Consider the following 25724-nt stretch of genomic DNA (forward strand, 5'->3'; position numbering starts at 1 on the left):
TACAACACAAGTTCCTCTAAATTTGGCTTTCTGCAGTCTCCCGGTCACACTCGGATGCAGTCACGGGTGATTAATCTGCCTCCGTGTTTTCCTGAATTTCCCAAAAGAGAGTATGTGTCACTGTGGTGTTTGAGAGCTGCAGCCAGCAAGCCATTCTGCATAGAGAATCAAAAATATTTCTGAAAAGTGAATCTTTACTATGCATTTAACAGATTGCTTCCTGTCTCTGCTCCCTAAACAACGCTGTGTTAGAACTATTTGCTCAGCATAAGCACGGCACTAGTTGTTATAAGTAACCTAAAGAGGATTTAATGTATGGGAACATATGGGTCCATTATAAGCAAATATTATGCTACACCCTATAAAAGACTTGGGCATCCACAGATTCTGGTATACCGGGAAGATCCTATGGTTACTCAGGGGCAATGGTATCTCTGCATACATCTGAAGGAGGGGTAGCTACCTTTTCATCGGTTCCATCTTTGCAGTCTGCATCATGGTCACATATCCACTCTGTCAACACACATTCTCCACTCTTCGGACATCTCATCTCCCCTTCTGGACACTGTAGGGCAACAGGGCATCCTTCCTCATCTGAGTGGTCCAGGCAGTCTCGGTTCCCATCACAATGAAGAGAAGACGATATACATTGGCCATTCCCACAGTGAAATTCAGAGGAGCTGCATTCTTCACGAACTGAGAAAGGTAATGCTTTGGGTAAGAGCTCGGGCAACTCTGAAGAAACCCAGTGACAAGGAGAACACTTTAGAGACTCTCCAAGTTCTGCTGTCACCTTGGGAACCAGCCCCACCAGGCAGGAAATCATCTCTAGGTAAGAGCTACACTAGGAAAGACATACTGTTAATCTAATGCCCCAATCCTGTCTTGGTCCTTAGGACTGAGGGACAGACATGGGAGGACCTACAGACAGATCCTGAAATAAGCAAAGTGAGGAACCTCCTCTGTAAACTATTCATTAATAATAAAAGAAATTCTCTCACAACCTCCAAAATGTTCTATAATTTGTTTTGTTGGACTCAATGTCTACAGACGAAAATTGCTTGATTGATCCCCAGAAAAAGACATAAATAGGTATCAAAGGTACATTTCATCTAGAGCACAGGCTCCTTCAAGTATCTCATTCTCCCCGATGGGTTCTTGGCCCCAGGTGCAATCACAGCTCCGGTTACATGGTCCAGTCCACATCCAAACCTGCTGAGGCCCCACCCAGTTCTTCCCACTTCAATTCTTGACCCTCCTACAAGGTGATGCAGGTCTTTGAACCACATCATTAGAAAAAGAAAAAAAACTCTGCAGTCCATAAAAATGAAGGGAGGGTTACAAGACCTACAAATGATATGGCCCAGCTGGTGAAAAGACCAAATGCAAAGTGCTCAGGGAAGTAGATCTTTAACTTGACAAAAAAAAATTTTGGAAACTAGATCTACTTTTCTCTACTGGAAATATTCTTGTTATTCTTGTTATGTGTGGGGTAGGACTCTCTAGATGTCTCTAGTTCCAACTCTTTACTATCAAACCTCTACAGTAATTATAGCACCCAGTATGAGTGTGTGTGTGTGTGTGTGTGTGTGGTGTGTTCCCAGGTGGGATATAACACTATGCTTTTTGTGTCAGCTCTCACACTTCAATCCAGCATCCTTAGTGCTGTCTCCTTAGAACTATGCTTTCCACATTTCATACTCTGGTGATTTTACTATTCCAATAACCTCAGAGCCATGAAAGTGTTGTCACATGCTCCCAGCACAAGAAGATGGCATGGCAGGCATGCCATGGCACACACCTTTGGTCCTGGTGCTTGAGGCAGAGGCATGAGGATCCTTATAAGTGCATCTTTAAATAGTGCTTTTGAAGCAATGCAGCAATATATTGGTTAAGTGATAAAGGTGCTGTGGCCAGCAGTTTGAAGGAATCCAGCCTTAGATTCCCCCGCCCCCAGGAGCAAGGGCTCAATACCTGCTCAATGGATCATGTTTAGGTTACCCTTCAAAGCAATGTTATAGAACGTAATTTCCCAAAAGAAGAGGCGTCAACTATGAGACAGTTGGATGTACTCCTGGAGGCCAGAATCCCGGAGAGGGGCAGGCACAGCAGCACATTCCTTTAGTCCTATAGCTCCGGAGGCAGAGGGAGGTGGACCTCTGTGAATTCCAGGTCAGCCAGGGCTACAAGGTGAACCCAGCACCCCTCTTTACAGACACACACGCACACACACATGCACATGCATGCACGCACACGCATAAACACACACACCTTAAGCTCATGGAACTTACCGCACTCTTGCTCATCTCTTCTGTCCAAACAGTCTAGTTTCCCGTCACACCGCCAGCTCTTAGGGATACAGCGGGTCTTGTTGTCACAGTGCAGGGAGCAGTCTTCAGCAGGCCGCCAGCAACCCAGCTCGTCGGACCCATCCGGGCACTGCTGAGCTCCATCACAGCGGTCTTTCTCCTCTAGGCACCGGCTTCCATCCCGACACTGGAAGACCCCTAGCATGCAGAAGGTCCAAGACTCGCATTGGTCCGAAGGAAGGTTTCAAACAAGATGGCCTCACTTTGCTTCGGTGTCTAAAGGGTCTACAAACGGCATCTCCTTTGATCTGCATTCTAATGTGTGGCTGATACATAAGCCATCATAATGCGCTCAGGTCAATTACGCTACCAACCTGAATTAAAGTCATTTAAATAAGACAGCATGTGTTTGGTTTCTTTGGTAATTTGTTAAATGACTACCAACTCTTATAAGTGGGCCAGTTAGGACATTCTGTGGACCAGCCTATAAAAAAGCAGATATTGAAACACTTAGCTAATTTAAGGAGGCAACCAGGCAACAAACACGGACGGATGAAGTGTGTCCTTAGGGAATCAGTGTTCCGAAAGATGAGGGCATGCAAACTGGTCCAGGGGAAGTTAGCATGTCACAATTAATGACATACTCTGGCCATTCCTCTCATATGCCTGAAGATGACCCTGGCACAAAGCACAGAGGACAGGGTGACCAACCTGGTTGATGGCAGACCTGGGAGCAGTTCTCTTCATCTGAGCCATCCTGACAGTCACGCGCACCATCACAGAGGGACTCCCTGGGAATGCATCCCTTCCCATCCTGGCATGGGACAGAGGACCGGGTGCAGAGAACAGGAGGAGAAGAGACAGTAGGCACTGTCCCCATAAGCCCAAGGTCTAGAGCAAACCATGTCACGTCAGCAAGTCTGTCCAGGAGGGGCCAGCACAGGCATGTTCCCTCTGTCCCCTCCCTTGGACATTCACAACAGGGTTGAGGATCCACACGAGTTCTACCTCACAAGAGCCAATGAAAGCAAGCAATGTATGTATACTTAGGTAAGCGAGCTACATGGACGCCTGTCTACTGGCTTTGAATTTGCTCATGCTCTTTTCTCCTCTCCTGGCTACCTGATTCCCCACTGCATCTGAGAAATGAAGAGCAAAGTGTAGCTGTGTTTTACATCATGTTCTGTCAATCACAGACTGCACGGAGGGTGACGCATAAGAGCATAACAGAGCCAAACACTTGTTGCCGAGTTACTACAATCAACGGGTGTGAACAAACCCACTGCTCTTATTCGGAGTAGGTGTGTACGGTCAGTCTACATCCCAGTTTAGATAACATTCTATAATGGTGACACCATGATCCCACCTGGTAACGTGTTTCTCAGCATGAGTCCCTATCCCTAAGCAATGCATGACAGTCCTTCTGGTTCCCTGGCGTGGCATGACAGCTAGCATAAGCTAGTCTCTCATTGTTGAAATGCATGAGTTACAGTACCATAGGTTACTAATTAGCGTTTGTCGGCAACTACTGCAGCCACAGACCAAAGTGTTTGAGATCGGAATAGGATCAAAGCAGGAAATATCTGCATGTCACCTCAGGAATATATACATCCTTAGACCTGATGTGTTGTAACTTTTAAGATCAGGATAAAGCAACCGGTGAGTCAAAAGGTCATATGGGTCACCATGAAGACAGAGATGGCAGATTATGAGACTGGATGCTGAGAGGAAATGGTTCTGTCTCTTTTGTTTCTATTCTTTCTTCATATACTCAGCTGCTTCTGCCAAAGAAGCCTCTGAAACCAAGGGTGAGAATTCCTCTTTTTCTGCTTCATAACCTAGGACTGGATGTCTTTTGCTCTGCTAAAGGATTATATGAAAAGATGGTACGTAAGCCTGCTTCACCTTGACGCAGCAAAAGGAAAGGAAAAGGAAAAGGAAGAGCGATGCTTTCCTCTGGAACAGGATGAACACGCCAGTCCAAAAACTTGAAATCCAAAAGACTCCAAAATTTAAAACTTTTTTTTAACCAAACATGGTTAGGTAAAGAAGACTCTAAACCTGACTTCAATGCGGCAGGTCACACTCAAAAGGCAGGCATTAAGACTGCTGTAGAGAATGATCTTCAGCTTGTGTGCATAAAGAGTGCATGAATTGTACATGAGCTTCATGCTTACACTTGGGTTTCATCCATAAGATATTTCATTAAAGAGCTGGAAACGACTCCAAAGCCTAAAACAGAGGGCCGGAACTTGAAATATTCTTGGTCCTAAATATTTTGGGTAGAGGATATTCAACCTGTATCCACAGCCTTGGAGGTGCATCACAGAGGGTCCCCTGCACAATGTCACTGCTACGTGTCTCGTGAAAGAATGGGTTGTTTGGTAAATCAGTTTGGAAGTAGTTTAGAGCTATGTTCATATGCAGACTAAGAGCCTTGAGTACACTAACATGAAAGACCTATTCCCAGAGGGGACAGCAGGCAGACCTTGAGAACTGCTATGACGGTTATGGTCACAGTTAATTGGCTAAAACTCTCAGCAACTTTGATAAAGGTGTTTAAGCTCCCAGAATAAGAACGAGTTATGGGGGGGGGGCTTCTGGAATGAAGAGGAAACAAGTGTCAATATAAACAAAAACGATACTCAGGAGTTCACCCTAGAAAACATGGGGGGGGATGGCCCCACAAAGAAAGACTCGCCTGGAACTTTCTGGTTCTCTGCCAAGATGATCATTTTCTTTATGTGCGGCTCCTTCAGCGTGGAGAAGGGCTCCAGTGTCTTCCTGTTCCACAGCACAAGAGCTGCCTTGTCTGCCGTCACCAGGTAGGGCTCATGGGCTGCCATAACCACATCGCTCCAGGATGCGCTCAGGGAGCATGTTCGGTTCTTTAGTAGACTGAGGCTGTGCAACCCTAGGGAAGAATAAGAATCAAGATTGATTGGCCTGTGACCCAGAGCAAGGTGGGAGGTATCAGTACCATGTGATGGGGGTCCAATGACCCAAAATTCTAAGGAAGCACATTGCCCTCTTTGAAAGTTTCACGGGTTTTAGTGTTATAGGTTTAAAGTAACTAGTGAATATCTTAAGCTCCAGGAAAGTGGGGCTCTTAGGTCTGACACTCAGAGACACCAGCTGTGACCTCACTGCCTGAATGTGTCCTGTGTTGTTAGGTTTTATGACAACCCAACCCAAGCCAGGGTCATCCGTGAAGAGGGAACTGTAATTGAAACATGCCTCGTTAGACTGGCCCAGAGGCAACCCTATAGGGTATTTTCTTGATTAATGACAGATGTGGGAGGTCCCAGCCCATGGTGGATGGTACCATCCCCCGGCAAGGTCCTGGGTTATATAAGAAAGCAAATTTAGAAAGCCAAGAGGAGCAAGCTAGTAAGCAACACTCATGACTTCTGATGTAGTCCTTGCCTCCAGGTTTCTGCCCTGAGTTCCCTTCCTTCATAATGGACCAAAAGTTGGAAGGTTGGGCAAACCTTTTCCTCTCCAAGCTGCTTTTGGTCATGGCATTTAAACACAGCAATAGAAACCAGCATGTACTAAACATGGCTCTCAGCGTGTTGCTACGGGCCCTATGGCAGCTGTTAGGTAAGAAGGTGAGCCGTCACTGTGCAGCTACAGCTTACACCGTTTTACCAAGGTCCAAGCATAGCTCGGTGCCTCCTGAGCAGAGGACGTGCGCTTCTGCTATTTCCAGCTGTGGAAGGAAAGCAAATTCGGAACAAAATTTTGGAAAAACAACTAAGTATATATTTTGAAGCTCTTGAGTCTATTATTTCTGGTGTTCTATTTTTTTAATTCCTAAACCAGACTAATAGATAAGAGATGCCTTGCAGTAACTGTCAAAGTTTGAGTTAAAGTCTTTGTGGAAGCAGTGCTCAGAATAAGTAGGACAGCTAGCAGAAAGGCTTTGAATACTCTCTATACAAAGTAACAGTACATGCTTGAGGGGATGAATATACTAATTACTGTGATTTGATCTTTATACATTGTATACAGGTGTCAAAATATCTTATTTATCCCACCATAGCTCAATACACAAAAATTAACTTTAAAAAATAATGACTCGAAGCATTGTACTATAAAGAAGCTTTGGCATATGGCCTCAGATTCTACCCATGGTACTATTGTATAGTGCTTACCCAACCCTTTGGTGGTCCAGAGGATACTAGCAGATCCAAGGTCCAAGGCCATCCGGGTGTCTGCCGCCCAGGTGCCTCTCCAGACTTCCTGTCTGGTTTTGCCGTCGAGGGTCATGCTTTGCAGGGGCCTCCCACTCTCCACCCAGTACAGCACCCGTCTAGGCCAGTCTAGAAGCAGCTGTAGTATAACATTGCCAGTGCTGTAGAGAGTGTAGGAGTCAGGGCCAGGAACTCTGGTCTTCTGAATCGTACTTCGGTCACAGGGTAGCCAGAAGAGGTTCCCGGTGGAGATGTCCACATTTGCTGAGCAGACTGTGGGAGGGACAGAGGCTGCCTTAGAAAAGGCTTCTAGGTATATTTGCATACTGGCTCAAATGGATCAAGGAGATGTAGACCCGGCCCCTCGAGCAGACACTTCTCTGCAAAATGAGCTTCTTAATGGCTGCTCTGGATCCAGCAGCTTGTGACTTGTGCCCCAATGGTCCCCACAGCCACCTGGCAAGATCCACTACATCTTGAAGGAGATGCCCACGTGTTCTGCATTGAAACACGGGCCTGAAACTTCAGAGTGACCTTCCTTCTTCTCTCGGGCCGGTATGCAAATCAGTCATTTAAACATCAAGGGGTTAGATTTGAGATTGCTTCAGGAAAACAAATTAGGACAAGAGACATGGCTTTAGATAGAATGCAAGGTCACCAAGAGAGCACAGATAATGAATAAAATCTACCCTGAGAAGCTGTAGGTATGATAAGGGCCAAGCACAGAAAAATCATGGGTATTGTGGTGATTTGAATGAAAATGCCCCCACTAGGCTCACAGGGAGTGGCACTATTAGGAGTTGGGACTTTATTGGGGTAGATGTGGTCTTGCTGGAGGAAGTGTGACACTGGGGGTGGGCTTTGAGGTTTCAGACGCTCAGGCCAGGCCCAGTGTCTTTCTCTCTTCCTCCTGCTTGTAGATAAGGATGTAGAACTCCCTGCTACCACTCCATCACTACGTCTGCCTGCAAGCCACCATGCTTCTCACCACGATGATAATGAACTAAATATATGAACTGGAAGCCCCTTTATAAAAGTTGCCATGGTCATGGTGTCTCTTCACAGCAACAGAAACCCTGACTAAGACAGGCATCCTTTATCAGATGTGAATAATTGAATCAGGTGCGCTAACTTCCAACACTCTTCCTGCTCACACCCAGTATAACAGGCCTATGGCAGAGCTGGGCTAGAGTTGATCTACTGTGGTTTGCAACCAGTCCTTAAGATTAAGAGCAGAATCAAGCTAGAAGGTCAGAACGCCTCCCTCGAAATCCTGTTTCTATGCCTCGGTTTCCCCAAATCAATTAAGGATGCTTCACTCATGAGGCAAGCAGAGCTAAAACAGGGAATCTTAGAATAGTGACTGCTATTTTATGGTAAGTTACTAAAGCCGACCACACAAGCTTACCACAGCCAAGCGCCAGGAAATCTGCAAGATAGTGGTTCAATTAATTTAAAATAATTAAATTAATCATACAGATTTACAGCAGTAATAAATATTTGACTAATATAGTCTTAATTGTTTTATTGCAATTTAATTTACTCTTACTGGCTTGGAATTCCTTATCATGAAACTACATGTGGCTCTGGACTTGATATTCTTTCTGGACTTTTTACAGATTGGCTTCGAATGGGATGAGTCCAAACATGATATTTGTTTCTGTTTCCTGTATACCTCATACATATAGCCTCAAAGCAGTCTTATGAAACACTGCCTGCACTTCACTAACTGAGGACAGATGTGGAATTGCCCATCTATCGCATCATGGAGGTGCTTAAGGCCATTGAGATTTTAGGGCAAACTCTATCACACTTTCGTTTTTTTAGTCAATCATTCCTGAAGGGTGAACATACTGTGTAAAGTTATGAATATTCCGAAACCCGTTTTAACCATGTCACATGGTAGCTGGGAAGCTGGCATTGTGGGGGTGTTTACGCCATGAAAACTGTCAGCACTGTGCATCTGGGCGTACTTGTTTTGGGGTGGCTTGTTGGTTTTGTTTTGTTCTCTAGACTAGAGATGGATAAATAATTGACCTTGGGCCAAATTTGGTCCACCGAATTTTGATATAGATAACTTTTCATGGAACACAGCTAGTAGTTCATACGCTGGATAATGCTCTTTTCATGATACAATAACAAATATCCATCAAACATGGTGATTCTTCCTGGCCTTTCATGCAAAGTTTGTCAACCCTTAGTCTTTACTTAAGAAAAGCAATATGGGTAGAGGTGCCTGCCACCACGTTTGTAAACCTGAGTTTGATCCTTGGCACCCACGTGGTGGCAGGCAAGAACTGATTCCTGAAAGCTGTCCTCTGATCTACTCGCACACATGTGTAAACATGCATACGCACACACCACAAAATAAAAGAAATGCAAAGAAAGCAAACATGTTACCAATGCTGATTCCACTTCCATGTGAAATTAATTAAACTCTAAGTAGCCAGCAAATCCAAGAATCATTTTCTGGCATTTATAATGAATGTGCTAATGAGGTCATCAAAGCCACCGTTTATGGCACTGGTGAATTAATTCCATTTACCTCATCATTTCACCTTTGTTTGTAGAAACAGAAGTATGAAATGATATTCAAGTCAAAACTACACCTCCTCTATGACTTTACCAGATAAAGGGTTCAGTCTAGGGCTTTACGACAATTGTAGACTGTGTATGATTTGTCAGTAAGTTTTATTATAAGCATATAGCAGGGAATGTGCATGCACAGTTCTTTCTCCTAGTATGCTTTTGTTTCTGTTTCTTAGGCATTGCAACAAGATACCAGAGGTGGGTAAAAAAAAAATGTAAGGAAAGAAGGGTTTATTCCGGCCCATGTTCTACTCTACAGCCGTTTGTCCCCAGGGCTCCTGGACCGCTGTGTGGTAAAGCAAGACAAGGTGGCAGAGAGTACGCAGTGGAATGATGGGGTGTACAGCACCACGGCCAGGAAGTTGGCAGGGAGAAGACCAGTTGTACTTTCCAAGGCCTAGCCCAGCAGCCTCCTTCCCCGAGGCACGTTCTGGCTTCTCGCAGCCCATTCACTTCTGAACTCCTTGCTGGTTTAATCTACTGATGAGGTTAGCAACCTAACAATTAGATCTCAACAATGCCACCTGAAAGTCTTCGTAAAACATACGACTGGGACAAGGTTGGCATTCATTTGCTATCCAAACTGTAAGCCCCAGAGAGCCAGTTGTTCAGCCCATCTACTGGGCACGATAGCGAGAACTCAATGTTAACTACCGAGGGGGTGGACAAACACATGCGTGGTGACTCAGAGTGAGGGGGTGTGGTGTGTGGGGGGGGGAAGCCACTACACACAGCCTTAATGTGCTACTTATTGTTCTTCCTTTCAGGGAGTGTATTTCTTTACTATATCACAACCTCCCATGGGAGGAACTGCTGTGAGATTGGGTCAGAATCCTCTCCATATCCGTGAAGTCATTCTTGCCCAAGCTCAACGCTCTCTCCCTTGCCAGGCTCTGCAATATACAGAGAGTGTTTATTCTTATACTGAATTACGGATTTCATCTTTGCCCTTTGCAGACTCAAGGTTGAACATCTCCTTTCCAGGATCGCATAACATTCTTCGAACAATGCTGCATTGGCACTTAAGAAACATACAATAAGGCCGGGCGGTGGTGGCGCACGCCTTTAATCCCAGCACTTGGGAGGCAGAGGCAGGCGGATCTCTGAGTTCAAGGCCAGCCTGGTCTACAAGAGCTAGTTCCAGGACAGGCTCTAGAAACTACAGGGAAACCTTGTCTCGAAAAACCAAACCAAACCAAACCAAACAAAACAAAACAAACAAAAAAGAAACATACAATGAAGTCCTCTCATTTTTTCATTAAGAATTTTAACTGAATTTTTTTTTTTCGGCCTCAGTTTTCTTCTTTAGTGTAAGAGTAACGTCCTCAAGAGAAAACACTGACCTCAGGACACTCAAATGGACTGATGGCTTTTAAAGAGGCCACATAATAATCTGTGACCTTGTCTGGCTAGCAGGAGTGAGACTGTTGTCTTTGTTCTGTTTGAGCCACTGCTGCCGTGTGTTTGGATCTCGAATACCCCACTAAGGTTCGTGTGTGACGCTCAGCCTGCGACTGGGATGCTGTGGGACTTCTAACGGATGAGGACCAATGGGAGACAATCAGGTATTTGGGAATATGTGTCCTCCAATGGTCTACGGGTTTCCAGTCCCTGCCTTTTTATTTCCTTTTTTATTTTTCTTTTTGGCCTTGAGGTGAGCACATTGGACCCACAATTCCCCTCCCACCATTGATGACCGGTACCACCAGCAAGGTCTAAAAATAATGAGTAACCCTGAATGGACTAAGAGCTAAAACCAACTTTTTCTTATTCTTTCGTTATGCATTATTTGTTCAGTTGGGATTTTCTCTTTACATTTTGATCACCTGGGGCATGTATTATACTTATGGAAAACTATCACACTGCTCTACAATGGAGCCAGCTCAGATTAAGCCAGCAGTCCTTGATAAAACTGCAACACAGAAGCCAATTAGCACGGCCAGCCAGCAGGGAGAGGTAACATTTCCATAGGTGGGAAGACATTCTGCGATCAGGCATCTCACAGATAGCTGTTAGGTGCTGCTGTCACGGTTAGTTTGTCCTGAACATTTTCTGACTGGGGCCTTAGAAGTTGCTACTCACCTGGCATTGTACTTACCCAGCCCTCTGGGTCCGGCAGGGCCCCAAGGAAGGTATCAAAGGCACTTCTGTTAGCGAGGCAGAGCCTTAGCACTTGGCAGAGCACACAGGGGACAGATGTTCAGAAATCTCATTACTCACCCTGAGCTCATTGTAAAGGCTCCGTCCTTTACAATGGAGATGTTTGCTGTGTTTAGGCAGAATCAGGGGAACTTGAGGGTGAGGTGCAGCATTCAGGAGTGTGGGAAGGGAAAGTATATACTGCCGTATTAAGAAAATAGCTTGCTTTTTCTCTCTGAAATCTGCATTGCAAATGACTTTTAAATTAGAGTATGAAAAATCTGCAATGCAAAACTGAAGAACGAAAGGACCTTTTTTTCTATTCTTCCCTGACTTAAGGTCGGAAAAGCAAAAATTAAAAAAAAAAAAAAACCCTTATCCCTCTATTTAACTTCAAGATAGTGGTCACACCCAAGAACAATGGGTCAATAGCAGACAGCACATTCAATTAGTCACACCTAGTCTTTGGCATGAAAATACATTAAGATCAGGGATGATACACTTTTTTGGTCCTACACATTTTAGACCCAGAAAATAAAGGAAGAAAACAGGATGAGTACCACAGCTCACCTGTATGCTGGGTCCAAATCTCTCGCTTTTGCCCTGAATATCCCGCTGAATAAATGAGATGTCCCTGGGCATCTGACCAATAGATGAAGTTCCTTTTCCAGTCAACATCCAGTAAGTAGAGGTTCCCAGCATGTTCCTCCACTAGAGTTCTTTCTATGGCAGATCCCATAGAGCTGACTTTCAGCAAGTATAGACGCTTGCCAGAAGAAAACACAACTTTCAGCTCTGCAAAGGGAAGGGAGAGGTTTGTTGTTTGACCATTCAGATGAATGCCGGGTTCCCTACGGGGAGTAGCCTCATCTCAAGTTCGGGCACACACACAAATGTCTTACATCCCCGCCTGTGCAGCAGACATTCATGACCCCATCACCACCATAGCCTCTAAAGGTGGGTTATTTGGGAAGATGCCAGATGGGGTATTTCTGACATTCAATGGAAGGATAAAACTGAATCACTGACATGCAGCACTCCTTAATAATGTCTTGCTACTAGAGAATTTTTGTTTGCTTATTTTATTTATTTAGAGACAGGTTTTTTTTTTTGGAGTTGGGGGGCAGTTCAAAACAGGGTTTCTTTGTGTAGCTTTGGTACCTCTCCTGGAACTAGCTCTTGTAGACCAGGCTGGCCTTGAACTCACAGAGATCCGCCTGCCTCTGCCTCCCGAGTGCTGGGATTAAAGGTGTGCGCCACCACCGCTTGGCACTTGTTTTGTTTGTTTGTTTTAAAATATTGTCCTCTGTAGACCACCCCTGGCCTTGAACTCAGAGGTCCACCTGTCTCTGCTTCCAGAATGCTGGGATTAAAGGTATGTACCACCATCTCCTGGCTACTAGAGAATTTTTAGTGCTTTCTCTTATTTAAAGAAAAATTGAGCATGTGAATACATAGCACACAATATATAATGCTCAAAATGAAATCCGAGCTGATTGCTTAGCAACTACAGCCTTTCCACCATGGTTTCATTTGAATCCGGCCCTGTGATCTGCGTCTTTAAAAATAAGTTGGCACATAAACATATTTACATGACTTATGCTTCCCAAAACTTTCATATTCTAGTTTCAAAAGCACCAACGGTTGGGCAGAAATAGTCAATAGATTGTATAGACTTGGATACTTTGGCAATCAAACAGCAACGTGGCAAATTTTTGTTAGCAATGCTGGACTAAAACTGCATTCAAGCAGAGACCACTTAAAAACTAAGTCAGGATATGTAATAGGGATCATAGAAGACATTTCTTCTATTGATTTACTTGTAAAATTTTCATGCAAACCTGAAGTATACATGCCATTTTATGCTTTAAAAAATCAAATCCAATTGTCCTAGCAATGGATGAATTATATACCTAAAGTAGAATATCACTCAGCCTTCAGAAGGGATAAAAGGCAAGTGAGGTGGCTGAGCAGGTACAAGTGCCTGCGTGCAAGCCCACGAGCCTGAGTTCCATCCCTGGAGCCCACAAACAGGTGGGAGGACAGGACCAGCTCCACACAACTCTCCCCTGATGGACACATACACACACTGGTGCACATGAGCTCCTCTCACAATAATAATCATCAAAATTGAAAAATAAAATGGAAGGGAGTCAGGAGTTGTGGTACACTCCTCTGATCATGGCACTCGGGAAACTGAGGCACAAAGCTCATGAATTTGAGGCCAGCACAGGCCACGTAGTAAACCCAAAGCCACCCAAGACTGTATGCCAAGGCCTGTTTCAAAAGTCAAAAGGGTGTATGTATGAGATTCTATGAGATGCTAGAATGGAGAGTCATAACATTGTACTGACTGGTTTTGTGCCAGCTTGACACCAGCCAGAGTCTTCGGAGAGGAAGGAACCTCAGTTGAGGAAATAACTCCATGAGATAGTGACCAACAGGGGAGTGCCCAGCCCATGTTGAGTGGTGTCATCCCTGGGCTGCAGGTCCTGAAGTCTATAAGAAAGCAGACTGAGCAAGCCAGAAGAAGCAAGCCAGTAAGCAGCACCCCTCCATGACCTCTGTATCAGCTGCTGGCAGGTTCCTGCCCTGTTTGTGTTCCTGTCCTATCTTCCTTTGACGATGAACAGCAAAATGGAAGTGTAAGCTAAATAAACCCTTTCCTCCCCAAATTGCTTTTTGATCACTGTGTTTTATCACAGCAATAGGAACCCTAACAAGACAAACATCAAATATATTATTCTAAGTGACTTACACCAGAGTCAAATATCATACAATTTCACCAAATATGGTACCTAGAATTAGCCAGTCCACACAGACAGAAAATAAAATGGTGATTGGCAGGAACTAGAGGGGAAAGAGAGTAGAATTGATACCTAAGGTGCAAAGAAGTTCTGGAAACAGATCATAGTGAAGGTTATACAGCAATATGAATGCAACTTATGTCACCACACAACTAAAAATGGTTAGATATTAAGTTTCTGTTAAGTATTTAGCACTATTATAAAACTAAATCAAGGGGACTGGACATGGAGGTACATGCCTTTAATCCCAGCACTTTGGAGGTAGGGGCAGGAAGAAACTCTGTATATTTTGAGGGCAGTCTGGTTTAGATAGTGAGTTCTTTGCCTTTCAGGGCCACACAGTGAGACCCGATCTCAAACCAGTCAGAAAGAAATAGAATCATGTTGTTTTGAGAACAAACTGGTCATCAACGGAACTTGTCGGAACAGAAGGGATCATTTCATAAATGGAATCTGCTTTATTTCCAGGCTCACCTGCAGCAAGCCTTCTTGAACTGCACCCATTTTACCAGGGAACTTACCACTGCAAGTTCCAGAAGGTAAAAGAAACAGTCCCTCTGGACAGACACACTTGTAGCCCTTGGGATGAATGGGGGACAGGAGGCACAGATGACTGCAAGAATCTGGAACACATGCCGAGTGTCTGCCTGTTCAAACAGAAATGGTACACGTAGTTCAGACTCTCTGTCCAAACCATTCAAAACTCAGTACTGAAGAAGAGGGAAGATGGTCTGCCTTAAGAAGAATCTAAATCTACTTGTTATCTTTCATAGATGTGCTGACCTTTGAACTATGCTTGTCTCCAGACTGGCTGTCAGACAAGTGTTTAAGTGTCATACCATAGGGCCAACAAACCCTAACCAGCTGCACCTTCTCCCTTGGAGTTAAGGCAGAACGAGTGTTCCATTGGTTTACTGGGAGACCCTTTAGATGGATCTGTATTCTCCACCACGGTTACTTACTACAATAGACATAGCCTAGTGTGCATGCCTTTGATTCCAGCACTCCAGAGGCAGAGGTGTACGTACAAGACTAGCCAGTCTACACATCCAGTTCCAGGACATCGGTGAGCATAATCCCCACCCTCTATGGATAGCTTATGTTTTCTTTTTCATAATTATTTTTTAAGATTGATTTATTACTTTTTGTATATAAGTGTTTTGCCTGTATGCACGCATGCACACCACATACGTGCCTGGTGCCTGAGAAGGCCAGAAGGGGGCATTGGATCTCCAGGGTCTGGAGTTACAGACAGTTCAGAGCCACACATCAGGTGATGAGAACTGAACCCAGGTTCTCTGAAAGAGCAGTTAGTGCTCTTAACTGCTGAGACAACTCTCCAGAGCTTATATTTCCAATACCCCAGACCCTAAAAACCCAGCTGAGACATTAGCCAGGCACAGAGCCCAGAACTTGGAAAGAGCTTCCCTGTGAAGCTTCTGATCTGTTCACCATACCTAGAAGCCCTGCATGCTGACTGGAAGGAGAAGGGGCTAAACATGTCCCTGCCTCCAAACAGCAAGTTCCAACCACAAACTGAGGTCTCCTCTTGGGCAGTTTCCACCTCAGCAATTCAGAAGCAAGTGGATCACTTACTCTTGGGCTGCTGGGATCTGTGGAGGACTGAGAGAGCAGACACGGAGGCATGGGAGGCGTGGAGCAACACCTCTCTCTCCTTCAGACTGCTGGGCGAGGTCCGGACCAGTTGAGTTTGATTTGCCCAGAAGAAAGCATTCTCAAACACAGTCAAACCAACGGGATCTTCATCTTCCAAAAATACCCCAGGAAAGGTGTATCTCCCACTGCCGTCCACTTTCACGGTCTCTATGGACTGAAGGATTAGAGTCTCATGAGTTAGGGAGAGCGTCAGCAAGGGCTGCTGATGTTGCTGTCACCAGAGGTTTCTGGACGCTGACTAGATATCTCTGAGACATCAAGTCGATAGGGAGGAATTTGTCTAAGCCTGCTGAGTCTACCATCAAAATCAGCACATCAAATGGTCCTTGTCCAGATTTAACAACTATCCCGTATGCTCTGCATCCAGACATGGCACCAACACCGTTCACTCTATTCTGTGGTTGGTCCACAAGGTAAGTGTTTCATGTGTTCTCAGAGAGAGCCGTGAGTGTTCACAGAAACATCCTAATTAGCCAAAATCACAACTAGGAAACAAGACTTGGAAACGTGACTCACCAGGCTGTGAGCTTCTGCTTTTAGTCACTATGTCATAGTGACCTTTGAGTTTGTCATTTCCCAAATTGGGATGTTATAAACTGCAACATTAGGCCTTGGAAATCCGAGTACAGCTTTTAAGTGCCTAAGCAACTGTATGCTTCCATGGAAGCTCCCAGAAGTCTTCAAAACATATTGTATCATGGGTACAACATAAATTGTGACCTTTATAACTGCAAAAAATTAGCACTGTTGAGCTACAGAGTATGTAAAAAAGAAAAAAAGCACACCAAGCCTCCCAAGCTGTTGGTACAGTCTGCTCTACTCAAAGATACTGTGCAATTAAACCTTATTTTTCTTGTTTTTGCAATGCAAATTACTTCATGGAGTTAATGCTAGCCATCAGAGAAGCATGTGCATAAGACCCATTCCCTAGCAAAAGAAGGTTCCTATTTCCTCTGGCTCTATCTATAGTACCTCTTTATAGCCACCGATCCAGTAGAGCCTGCCAGTCACGTGATCAAGTGTCAGCCCTAAAGGCTCCTCTGTGGTCACCACTGCTAGTGTCTTCCTGTCAGAGCCGTCCATTCCTGCGGTCTCAACCGTCTTCACTCCGTTCTCACTCCGATTTACCCAGTACAAATACCTGCAAGCAGCAGGAGTACGCAGTTTTCAAAAATGCCCTCGCTTTCATACACACATCATTCTCAACAACTCCCTTAGCCCTCTCCTATGAGCTTTGTCTCTGTCCTGCTCCCCAAAGCTGGAGAGCTCCCCATATTCATCAGGCATGGCAAGGTTTGGCTACATGGAATTCAGTCTAAGATGTGCAAAGAAGAATCTTGTGGAGCAAATAAAGCCTAAAGGCTGGCACGCTCTCTTCATAAGCATGTAAAATGCCAAGAGATTTGGGGGTACATTCCAAGAGAAATACTACTTACTTCTTTGCAGGAAACACCACGAGCTCCTCCGGCACAAGATCCTTTTCCAAGATTTTGACGTAGCCTCTGCCATCACTTAAGCCAGCACAGATGACCCTCGCAGAGCTACTAGCCCAGTACAACTGTCCCGTGAACCAGTCCAGAGAAATACTGCTCACGGGTGGGAGTTCTGCTGACACAAGAGACAGAGTGACACCTGCGGCTTTTCATGCCTATGTTTGCCTTGAGAACGGTATTTGACAAGACTCCTCAACAACTCATTAGGATCTGTACGACGAGGCAGAGAGGACCCAAGGAATAATGGCCAGAGGTATCCCACAGGGTTGCTAATGTGCATGCAGGACCCAAGGACAAGCACAGCTAATGAATATGGAACATGTGGCCTCGGCTCAGACACTGGTCACCGCAGACGTCTCCGGGAATAGCTCTGTCTGCCACTAAACCTACGGGGCCATGCCCTTTCTCACTATGCTTCCTGGTTAATCCCCACTCTTACCTACTGAGACAAATTCTGGCTAGTGCCCTCATCTTAGAGAGGCAGGTCAAAGGAGCCAAGAGCCAAGTTCAAAAAGCTAGTGATGGAGAAGGCTTAAGGCTAAATCCCAAGATTTCTATCCTTCTTAAAAACACTTTCATGGCACAAGCGAGGTTCTGTGATGCTCTTACAGAACCAGCCTACCACGTAAGTGTCTCATATTGGTATTTTATATACTCTCCTGATTCATGACAGGTTAGTCATAAAAGCTTTCCCATCTATAGATATAGATATGAATCAGCTAAGATACAGATACTCCTTACAGTTGAATATGGATGTATCACAAGGAACCAATAGGTTAGAGGCTTTGGTCCCCAACTTGTGGGCATTATTATTGGCAGGTAGTAGAAACCTTTAAATGAGGGGTCTAGTATGATATTTTAGGTCATTGGGAGATCCCTTTGAAGGGAAATGTGGGATGGCGTTCCTGTCCTCTCTCCCTTTCCTTCCCAGTTGTCATGAAGTGAGCAGCTTTGTCCTCCACACTTCCGTCATGATATGCTTCCAATTAACTACTCTGAAACTTTAGGCTCAAAAATTTTAAGGTTGTTTAAGGTTGGTGATCTCAGGAATTTTGTATCAGTAACACAAAAATTCTTAAGTTAATATTTAATGCCAAAAAACAAACAAACAACCAACCACCACAACAAAAACATACCTGGGTAGAGGGGAACAGAGCTTGGCTTCCCAAGAATGAACACATTCAAGACTTTATCCACCCAGAAGTACATGTTTCTGTTCAGGTCATAAGCAACAGAACTGGGCCTTGACGTTACAGGGATGAGCATCTCATAGATGCCTGTTCTTCGGTCCAGGATGCCAAGCTCTTTATCTGCCGCTATGAGAATTTTAACATCATCATCTGCAGTAGAAGGAAGATGGTAACACATTACTCTGGAGCTTTCTTTTAGTCTTTCTCTTTAACTAAAGTTGTGATTCCTTCTTTTATACCAAAGTCTGCTTCTCCCTAAAGAGACAAAGCACACTCTGGGGAGATTTGTGGGCTGTCTTAGTCCCTCCTTTCCCCGATCCCAGCACTTTAAAGCTAATTGTTGGAATAGTATTGCCTTATTTGATTTCAGATTCAGCTGCTTCCCCTTACACAGAACTCTGATAAGGGCTTATTACATAGCAGTCACATGTGAGCAACCCCAAGGCAAAGAAGCACAGGCCAAATTAAAACTCAAATGGTTGGTTCTCTGGAGCACCCAATTCTATAGCCCATAGAGTAACTACATCATCTTAAAGACACTCAGGGTAACTGACACGCTGGCTAGGCAGTGCTTGCCACAGCAGCAGCTTCTTTGGAATGAAAAGCATCGTGTCTAGCACTAAACCTTAAACTAAATAACCAGGGTCACTTTTCTCTATAATTACTATTAAGAATAGAGCAGAAGCTGGGCTCACCTGACTCTAGAACTCACCTGTAACCCGACAGTCTGTGCCATTGTAGAGCTGGTGACCTTGAATACAACCACAGGAGTAAGAGCCTGGTGTGTTGTGACACAGTTGGCTACAAGGACCATACGCCAGAGAGCACTCGTCTATATCTGCTGGCAGAGAGTCATAAGTTAGAGATGGCTCAGGAACTACAGCTCCCTTAGTTCCGTGCACAGAAGTTTCGGGCTCGCCACTGAGTTCCCATCCGTGTGATTATTAATTAACAGAAGCTCCCAGACAGGGAGCCCTGCAGTTTGGCTGGCATGAAATGCAATCTGTGCTAATCCAGCAACATTCTTAGGCTATACTAGTTCCCAGTCACACCAGAATCTGGTTCAGAATGACAAGTATGAGGGTCTCGTGTTCACTATTCGTGCCATAGAACACTTCATCTAAGAGGAACGAGAAGGTCACGTGCACAGATAGGACACCGAATTGAGCTGACGTGCAATTGGTTTACAGAGCCCGTGCTCACGAACTAGGCTTGGGGAAACGCACCCATTAACCTAGTTCATCTTCAGCTACATTCCAAGTTCAGTTCTACGCTGCTCCTCATGAGACCTTGTTTCAAACAAGCAGCAAAAACCACACAGGACTCTCCAGCTGAGAATCGCCAAAACTACGAGAGATTTATTTAGTTTTAATAGGAAGGAAAATGGTTCCTTGGGGACATTTTAGGAAAATGTTATTTCTCCTAAACCACACAGTCCTGGAACATAACAACCCCAGGAGTATAGCTGACGCATGGCCACAGTCAAGTTTGTAGCCAGCCAAGCCTTGCTGTGAGTCAGAACCCAAAAAGTGTGCTACAATCCCACCTAGATGCTTCTGAGGGCCATGACCAGCTTCAAATGGAGAATTCATAAATCTTATAACTTATAAGTATTGGTTTCATTTAAACAATAAACTTAAGTTTAATTACTAAGATTTATTAAATTCTAATTATAAGAGATGAACTTCAAAGTAGGTTCCTAACATCTCTTGATGAAGTCTTAATATTAAAGCCATTGCAGAAGGCAATTTTAAAGTTCCTATACAGCCTTCCCGGGTGGGTAGACCTGCAGGTCCATCATAAAGAGAGCACTGAGTACACAGATAAGGCTCATAGCAGAGCTCGACCTGTCCTTAGGGTGAACATAGTTAACACAGCAGATCCTTTATATTCTTGCGCTATACTTCAACTGAAATTATCATCCTGTATTGTTCTACATAGGTGCTGTAGGTTACTGGTCATATGTTTCTTACATTATTAAGAATAATGAAGACAAGTAAATTTTATGTCAGTCATTCCAGGTCTATCACTCCATTTTACAAAAGAGAGAAATGAAACCCAAGGATTAAATGATCTGGAGAAGGTCAGTTGAAAGGGACATGCAGAGCAGAAATACAATGTACTTCAGTTCACAGGCTGTCCATCCTTGGTGGCAGAGACCTGGGGACTGGCTGTGAAGGGACAGAAGCTCTTTACGCTCCATAACGTAGGACACTAAACTTAAGTCTAGTGTCTTAAGTCTTTGGTCTTCGGTCAATAATTGACTTGCAATTCCCACAAACTAGAGTAATAATTAGAATTGACAAAGAAATTAGAATTTTGTTCCTGGTGGAGATACGTGTGCTCCACCATTCCACATGTGGAGTATAGTCAGATAACTGAAAAGGAGAATTCAAATTTATATTCCTACAGCAACAGACATGCTAGTGTTGTTCGTGATCTCTCTCTCTCTCTCTCTCTCTCTCTCTCTCTTTCACACACACACACACACACACACACACATACACAGCAGAAACAACCCAAATGTACCATTAATAGCTAAATAGAAAAATGTGCTGCAAGCATAAACAAGCATAAAATAGAATTCCGTTCTGCCTTTTAAAGAAAGGGAATACTGACACATGGACGAACCCTAGAGACATGTGACACACAAAAGGACAAACACTGAGCAACTCCACTTATGTGATGATGCATAGAATATACAAACTCACAGAAACAGAAAGTCAGGAGAAGTTACCAGAAGCTAAGGCATATGGGGCCTAGTAAGCTATTGTTACATAGACAGAGAATTTCTGTTGGGAATGGAGAAAAGAGCTAGAAATGCGTTGTGGTGAGAGTGGGTACACTGCAAATGCAAACACCAATAACAGCACACTGAAACCGCCTGAGACACTAAAATTCATGTTGTGTCACAATAAGAATGTTTCTAGAGGACGAGCCAGCTCTGACCTCCACAGCTCCATCCATCGGGCTGCAACTGCCACCCTGACGTGCAGGAACACTGGACACCCCAGTGGGTATCACTGCATGACCCCTCACAGCCACCATTCAGCAGAGAACAGTTTTTACCTGTGGGGACAAGATAGTAGTCAAAACAATTGAGCTCAGTGGTTCATGTTTTACAAACCACGTTGTACCATGCACCTCTGAGCTGGGTGAGGAACAGATGAGCACTTAGAGATAACCTTTGACTCTGCCCTCTCAGCTGGGAAAATGGGACTAGGGGAAGACTATGTGGAGCAGGAAAGTTGGGAAGTCCAGGACCACGGCAGTGACATTTCTTTCCAAGCTATCATGTAGACAATTTCAAGAGTTGGTGTATTTATTTCCCTTCTATAGAAAAGCTGAGACCCTCCTATGCAAATAATCAGACCCAAAGCTGTACTGGGTTTGGTCATTAGTGCTTTAAATAACTCTTACTTTTGTTCCTATAGTACAAAGTTTCTTCAGAAGCCTTTAGGGGAGTCTTAAGAAACATGGGGGGCCAGGCGATGGTGGCTCACACCTTTAATCCTAGCACTTGGGAGGCAGAGGCTGGAGGAACTCTATGAGTTCTAGGCTGGCCTGGTCTACAACAGTTAGTTCCAGGACTGGCTCCAAAGCTACAGAGAAAACCTGTCTCAAAAAAAACAAAAAAAAAGAACAAAAAGAAGAAAAGAAGAGGGGGAGGAAGAGGAGAAGGAGGAAGAGGAGGAGGAGGCGGAGGAGGAGGAAGAAGAAGAAGAAGAAGAGGAGGAGGAGGAGGAAGAAGAAGAAGAAACAGCAGCAGCAGCAGCAGCAGCAGCAGCACAGGGGAACAGGGGACAGGAGACAAATGACAAAATGACTTGATGTGAGATGCCAACTCTCTCTTGCATTGGCTGCTTTTGTGTGTAAACTTGACATAAGCCAGAGTCATCAGAGAGGAAGGAGCCTCAGCTGAGGAGATGCCTCCATGAGATCCAGCTGTAAGGCATTTTTTCAAATAGTGACCAGTGGAGAAGGGCCACTGTGGGTGACAGTGGGTGGTGCTATCCATGGGCTGGTGGTCCTGGGCTCTATAAGAAAGGAGGCTGAGCAAGCCAGGGGAGGTCATTCAGCGGGCAACTCCTCTCCATGGCCCCTGCATCAGCTCCTGTCTCTAGGTTCCTATCCCGACTTCCCTTGGTGATAATCAGCAATGTAGAAGTGTAAGCTGAATAAACCCTTTCCTCCTCAATTTGCTCTTTGGTCATGGTGTTTCCTCACAGTAATAGAAACCCTAGCTAAGAAATTTCTCTGGCAGATCCGGCAGCGATTCTTCTAGTGCAAACCAGAAGTTTAAAAGCTCAGTTACAGCCGAGTGCACACCTTTAATCCCAGCACTCGGGAGGCAGAGACAGGAGGATCACTGTGAGTTCAAGACCAGCAAAAAAATTAGTTACAGCTGGGTAATGGTGGCACACACCTTTAATCCCAGAGACAGATGGATCTCTGAGTTTGAGGCCAGCCTGGTCTACAGATCAAATTCCAGACAGTCAGGGATACACAGAGAAATCCTGTCTTGAAAAAAGGAAAAGAAGAAGAAAGGAAGGAAGGAAGGAAGGAAGGAAGGAAGGAAGGAAGGAAGGAAAGAAGGAAGGAAGGAAAGAAGGAAGGAAGGAAAGAAGAAAGAAAGAAATCAGCGTTATTTTTCAACAATCTTTCTCCTTACCAGAAAACATGCTTTCTGAGGTTTTTCCTCAGTTAAATCCTTGGAGAATTCTATTTTATTTTTTTCTTAAACAGATTGATTCATTCCTCCCCCAGACATGTGCCAAATGGTTTCTATTGCTTCCATTGGTTTTGTGCGTTTTCTTGCACTGGATCTGCAAAGTTGTATTGAATCTTATAAAATCCCCAAGCTGAAAGCTGAGCAAAAGCAATGAGCACCAGGCTCAGCCAAGGCTTTCTGGAGCGGGATCTCTAGATTGGTGAAGTCTGAGCATAGTGCTGCAGATGGCTGACCCTCAACCGAGGGCGTGGCCCTTGTGGTGACGTGGATGCTACTAACATTAGAGGATACACTCCTGGCTTTATCGCAAACTTCAGAAGCAGTGTAGTATCTAGGTTTTTACCTAACCCATCTCCTTAAAGCTACAAAATGAAAATTGCTCTTGAAGTTTTGCAAGTTAGGGGATTTTCCCCATATTCACAAGAGCAAAGCTAGGAGCCTTAATGTAATAAATGAAATGGGATGTGATAAAATGTAAGGAACAAAGGTAATTGCCTGTGTGTGCATTTCACTTTAAGCATTCTTCCAAGGAGTCGGCCCTGATGATAACTGTTAGGGTTGGATTCTGAAATGTCGCCTACCGACTCCTGAGTTTGAACGCGCGCTCCCTAGATAATGGTGCTATTCTTGGAAGCGTGGGACCTCTGGGACCAGGGAACTCTTAGAAAGTGGGCCATTGGGGGCAGGTCTTTTACAGTTACAGCCTCATCCCCATTTCTCTGCTTCCCATTCTGCAGAGATGAGAAAAGCAGCAACCACACACCTAAGATGCCCTTGGACAACCCGCCTCACCCAGCCTGAGACTGCCAGCCACAATCAATCCTTCCTCCCCTTAATTGCTTCTGTCACAGCCAAGCATGTAGTAATTAACCCGGTAACTAAGGCAGTAAGCTAGTTCATCCCGTTTTCCCACCTCCCGTCTTAAGCTGAGGAAGCGGTTTCTTACCGCACGTGCTGGGTTCATCAGTACCATCTGTGCAGTCAGCTTTCCCGTCACACATCCGAGAGTCTGGGATGCATTTCCCTCCGTCACAGCTAACAGCGCCTTCTGGACAGGAGACTAGGGAGGAAGTTGAATGTTCCTCTTTATTATTGCTCATAGCACGGGAGTGTAATCAGGGATTATCCCTTCAGTAGGTTACCTGCCAATATTTCCGTAGCCCAAGCAATTGAAAGTTGGAAAGGAAAAGCTTATCATTTGAAACTGATTTTCGTTTTTCAGGGAGTTAGGGCTTTAGACTCCATCATAAAAATAGCGAGACATCTGGGCACTCGTGCTAAACTTGATTGATCTAGCTTTAAATAGCTGGAATTAAAATTGTACTGGAGTCAATCACTTGACCCGAACAGAGTATTCCTCTAAAAAAAAAAAAAAAAAAAAAAAAAAAAAAAAACCCTAATTGTACAAATGTTAGATGCTGAGCATGTTTAATTTTGCAGCCTTAACTCCACAAAAGTTTGGGTAGGATTTCAGTTCAGCGGGAAACCAGAGGCTGCACTTTTCTGGGGTTGGGAGATCATCTAGGAGAGGAATGTGGTGCTCGCCACACTTTGGGGTTGGGTTTCGTGCTTTTTAGTGGGAGTTTTTCACTGCCAGTGTTCACTGTGTGAGAACAGGTGTCATCAGTTGCTAGGCTCCCTGCAGAGACTGGTGCTCAGGTGTTCTAGAGACTGCTAGCTCATCAGCACTGGGGACATTCCAGGCAGTTCTTATTTAGCATGTACATTACAGGGGTTTTTATTTTCCCAGCCCTTTGTGTTTCCTTGGATATCTGTGTGCACATTGGCTCTTGCTAGGGAGCATCCTGTTTTTAGATAAAGGATGGTAGCCTCAGGGATCGGGATTAAACGTAGCCTGCACAAACCAGTCCATGTCCTACACCTTGTCCTTGAAAGTTAAGGGGAAGCCAGACTTACCACAGCCCTCCTCATCGGAGGCATCACCGCAGTGGTCGATGCCATCACACCTCCAGCTGGCCATGACGCATGCCCGATTCCGGCATTGCCACTGCCCCGCCGAGCAACGGCTGTGGGGACAGTGTGCTTTTACGGAGTCATCGTCACAGTCCTGATGGCCATCACAGTCTTCCCAAGCATCCAGACACTGAGCCTTTCCCGGACACTGGATTTTGTAGTCCGGACACGCTGTCAAGATCTCTGAAAGGCAGGAATTAGGTGGGCGGGGCAGAACTGCGGGACAATGACAGACATGCTTATCCAGGCAAGAACTATGGCTATGCCATGGACTCCATCTATGAAACCAACAGCTAAGAGATGCTAGCTAGATGTCATTAGGGACATGGTTGTGACTTTCTGCACTGAAGTTTCTCCTCAAGATAGATTTTCAAAAAGTCAATAAAGCTAATAATTTTGAAGGAAAAAAAATACAAAGAAATGGGTCTGAGAATCTTTTATAACACCAAAGACAATATAACATCTGGCTTAGCCCATACAACCTAAGGCTATTCCGTGGCTACTTTCAGTTGGCACATACTGATGCTGTGAGCATCAGTACTGCGAGTAAGCAGACAGATGATGGCTGTTGAAAATAGTGGTACAAAGCTGACGAAATGGCCTGGGAGGTAACAGTCC

At 44.7% G+C, this 25724-nt stretch overlaps 1 protein-coding gene across 1 annotated transcript in view; it reads right to left on the bottom strand.

The window, feature by feature from the left end:
• The window catches only part of LOC119813248 (prolow-density lipoprotein receptor-related protein 1-like), a 47178-nt gene that overhangs the window by 15651 nt on the left and 5803 nt on the right, over window positions 1–25724 (bottom strand). The window contains exons 4-18 of the mRNA XM_038328463.1: window positions 25050–25289; window positions 24079–24192; window positions 21350–21469; window positions 19113–19238; window positions 18347–18550; window positions 17154–17322; window positions 16690–16858; window positions 15637–15871; window positions 14562–14687; window positions 11804–12028; window positions 6467–6778; window positions 5011–5223; window positions 3021–3200; window positions 2292–2507; window positions 464–696 (exon numbers count right to left, since the gene is read on the bottom strand). Of these exons, the coding sequence (XP_038184391.1) occupies window positions 464–696; window positions 2292–2507; window positions 3021–3200; window positions 5011–5223; window positions 6467–6778; window positions 11804–12028; window positions 14562–14687; window positions 15637–15871; window positions 16690–16858; window positions 17154–17322; window positions 18347–18550; window positions 19113–19238; window positions 21350–21469; window positions 24079–24192; window positions 25050–25289 (2882 nt within the window). The remainder of the gene's footprint in view (window positions 1–463; window positions 697–2291; window positions 2508–3020; window positions 3201–5010; window positions 5224–6466; window positions 6779–11803; window positions 12029–14561; window positions 14688–15636; window positions 15872–16689; window positions 16859–17153; window positions 17323–18346; window positions 18551–19112; window positions 19239–21349; window positions 21470–24078; window positions 24193–25049; window positions 25290–25724) is intronic.

Source organism: Arvicola amphibius, chromosome 4, assembly GCF_903992535.2.
Source record: "Arvicola amphibius chromosome 4, mArvAmp1.2, whole genome shotgun sequence".
Taxonomy (NCBI): Eukaryota; Metazoa; Chordata; class Mammalia; order Rodentia; family Cricetidae; genus Arvicola; species Arvicola amphibius.